We start from the raw sequence: 1,427 nt of genomic DNA, 5'->3' as shown, positions 1-1,427 counted from the left end.
GGAAGACTCTTTACTGCCCTCTTCTGGACACGGACGGTACTAATGCTTGAGTTTCCTGGGCAGTGGGGGACAGGGTAGTTGGTGGCCCGGAGCCCCGGGGACTGGCCTTGGAGGTCTGAAGCAGGGCCGGCAGGTTACTTCACACCCACCACACCCCTTAGCTTTCCCAGGGCACCCACTGCGCTCCCAGCTGGTGGTCTTGCTCCCAATTTCCAGAAAATGGACTGGCGGGACTTCCGGGATGTCAGCCAGGACCTCCCAAGGAGATGCAGTGCTCCCAGCCCCGGGTCCCGCTTCCTGGTCAGGGCACATGCCCGTGTCCTGGAGCGGTGAGCGGGCCACCAGGGAGACAGCAGCCCGTCCCCCGGAGGACAGGTGAGCCTGCCAGCTGGGTCGGGGGTCACCTTAGCTCGGCTGGGCCTCCCGACCGCACCCACCAAGATAGAGTGACCACGGCTGACATTTGGGGAGCACCGCCTCTGGTCCTCCCCAGACATTGCCCACATTTTTATAAACAGTTAGACCTAGACCAGCGGACAGAGCGTCGGCCTGCGGACTGAAATAGAAACATCAACGATGAGAGAGAATCATGGACCCGCTGCCTCCTGCATGCCCCACAGGGGATCGAGCCCACAACACGGGCATGAGCCCTGACCGGGGATCGAACTGTGACCTCCTGGTTCCTAGGCTGACGCTCGACCACTGAACCCCACCGGCCGGACATAAAAAGTAACCTTCCTGAATAGGAAGGTGTATTAAGAAAATGGTTTAGGATGGAGTTAAAACGGATACGTAGGGAGCCCGAGGTGAAGGTGTGAGTACCTGTGTGCGCCCACGTTTACCTGTGTCCACGAGTGTGTCTGCTCATGTGTGCACGGGGATGTGGACACGAGTGTTTCCATGTCTTCATGTGCCTGTGTTTACTCCATTGCACATGTATGAGCACGCGTGTTCAGAAAGGTTTCCAGCAGGAACTATGCCAGCCTCCTAGGAGCTCACCCCTGGCGGCAGATGGCAGCTGCCTAGTCTCCGCTCACTGCCCTGTGAGTGCCCCGGCTTGCCACAACCAAACGCCTGGGATCCAGCCTGCCCTCCAGGCTTGTGCCCTTGACCCACGTCGAACCCGGGACCCTTCAGTCCTCGGGCTGATGCTCTATCCGCTGAGCCACACCGGCAGGGCACAAAATCATGGCTTTTACAGCTGGAGAACGTGAGCCGTGAACAGACACCCCCAGGCCCCTGCCCACTCGGGTTCTGCGGTCTGTGGCCTGGCGGGTCCCCGGGCGCCCCCCTCCCGGTCCCCAGGCGCCCCTGGAGGCCGCGGTGGGAGGCGGCGGGTGGCGCACCAGGTTGGTCTTCTGCTTCTGCAGCTTGTGGAGCAGCTGGTGGAAGTACTTGGTCATCTTGTTGGAGGTGGTCTGCTCCTG

At 61.0% G+C, this 1,427-nt stretch overlaps 1 protein-coding gene across 1 annotated transcript in view; it reads right to left on the bottom strand.

Annotated features, from left to right (window-relative positions):
- CCDC40 (coiled-coil domain containing 40) overlaps positions 1 to 1,427 on the bottom strand; it is an 18,086-nt gene that overhangs the window by 7,375 nt on the left and 9,284 nt on the right. Inside the window, exon 10 of the mRNA XM_015559730.1 lies at positions 1,347 to 1,424. Within this exon, the coding sequence (XP_015415216.1) occupies positions 1,347 to 1,424 (78 nt within the window). The remainder of the gene's footprint in view (positions 1 to 1,346; positions 1,425 to 1,427) is intronic.

Source organism: Myotis davidii, unplaced genomic scaffold, assembly GCF_000327345.1.
Source record: "Myotis davidii unplaced genomic scaffold, ASM32734v1 scaffold211, whole genome shotgun sequence".
Classification (NCBI taxonomy): domain Eukaryota; kingdom Metazoa; phylum Chordata; class Mammalia; order Chiroptera; family Vespertilionidae; genus Myotis; species Myotis davidii.
Note: the sequence above shows the minus strand (reverse complement) of the source record. Positions and strands in the feature narration are given on the sequence as shown.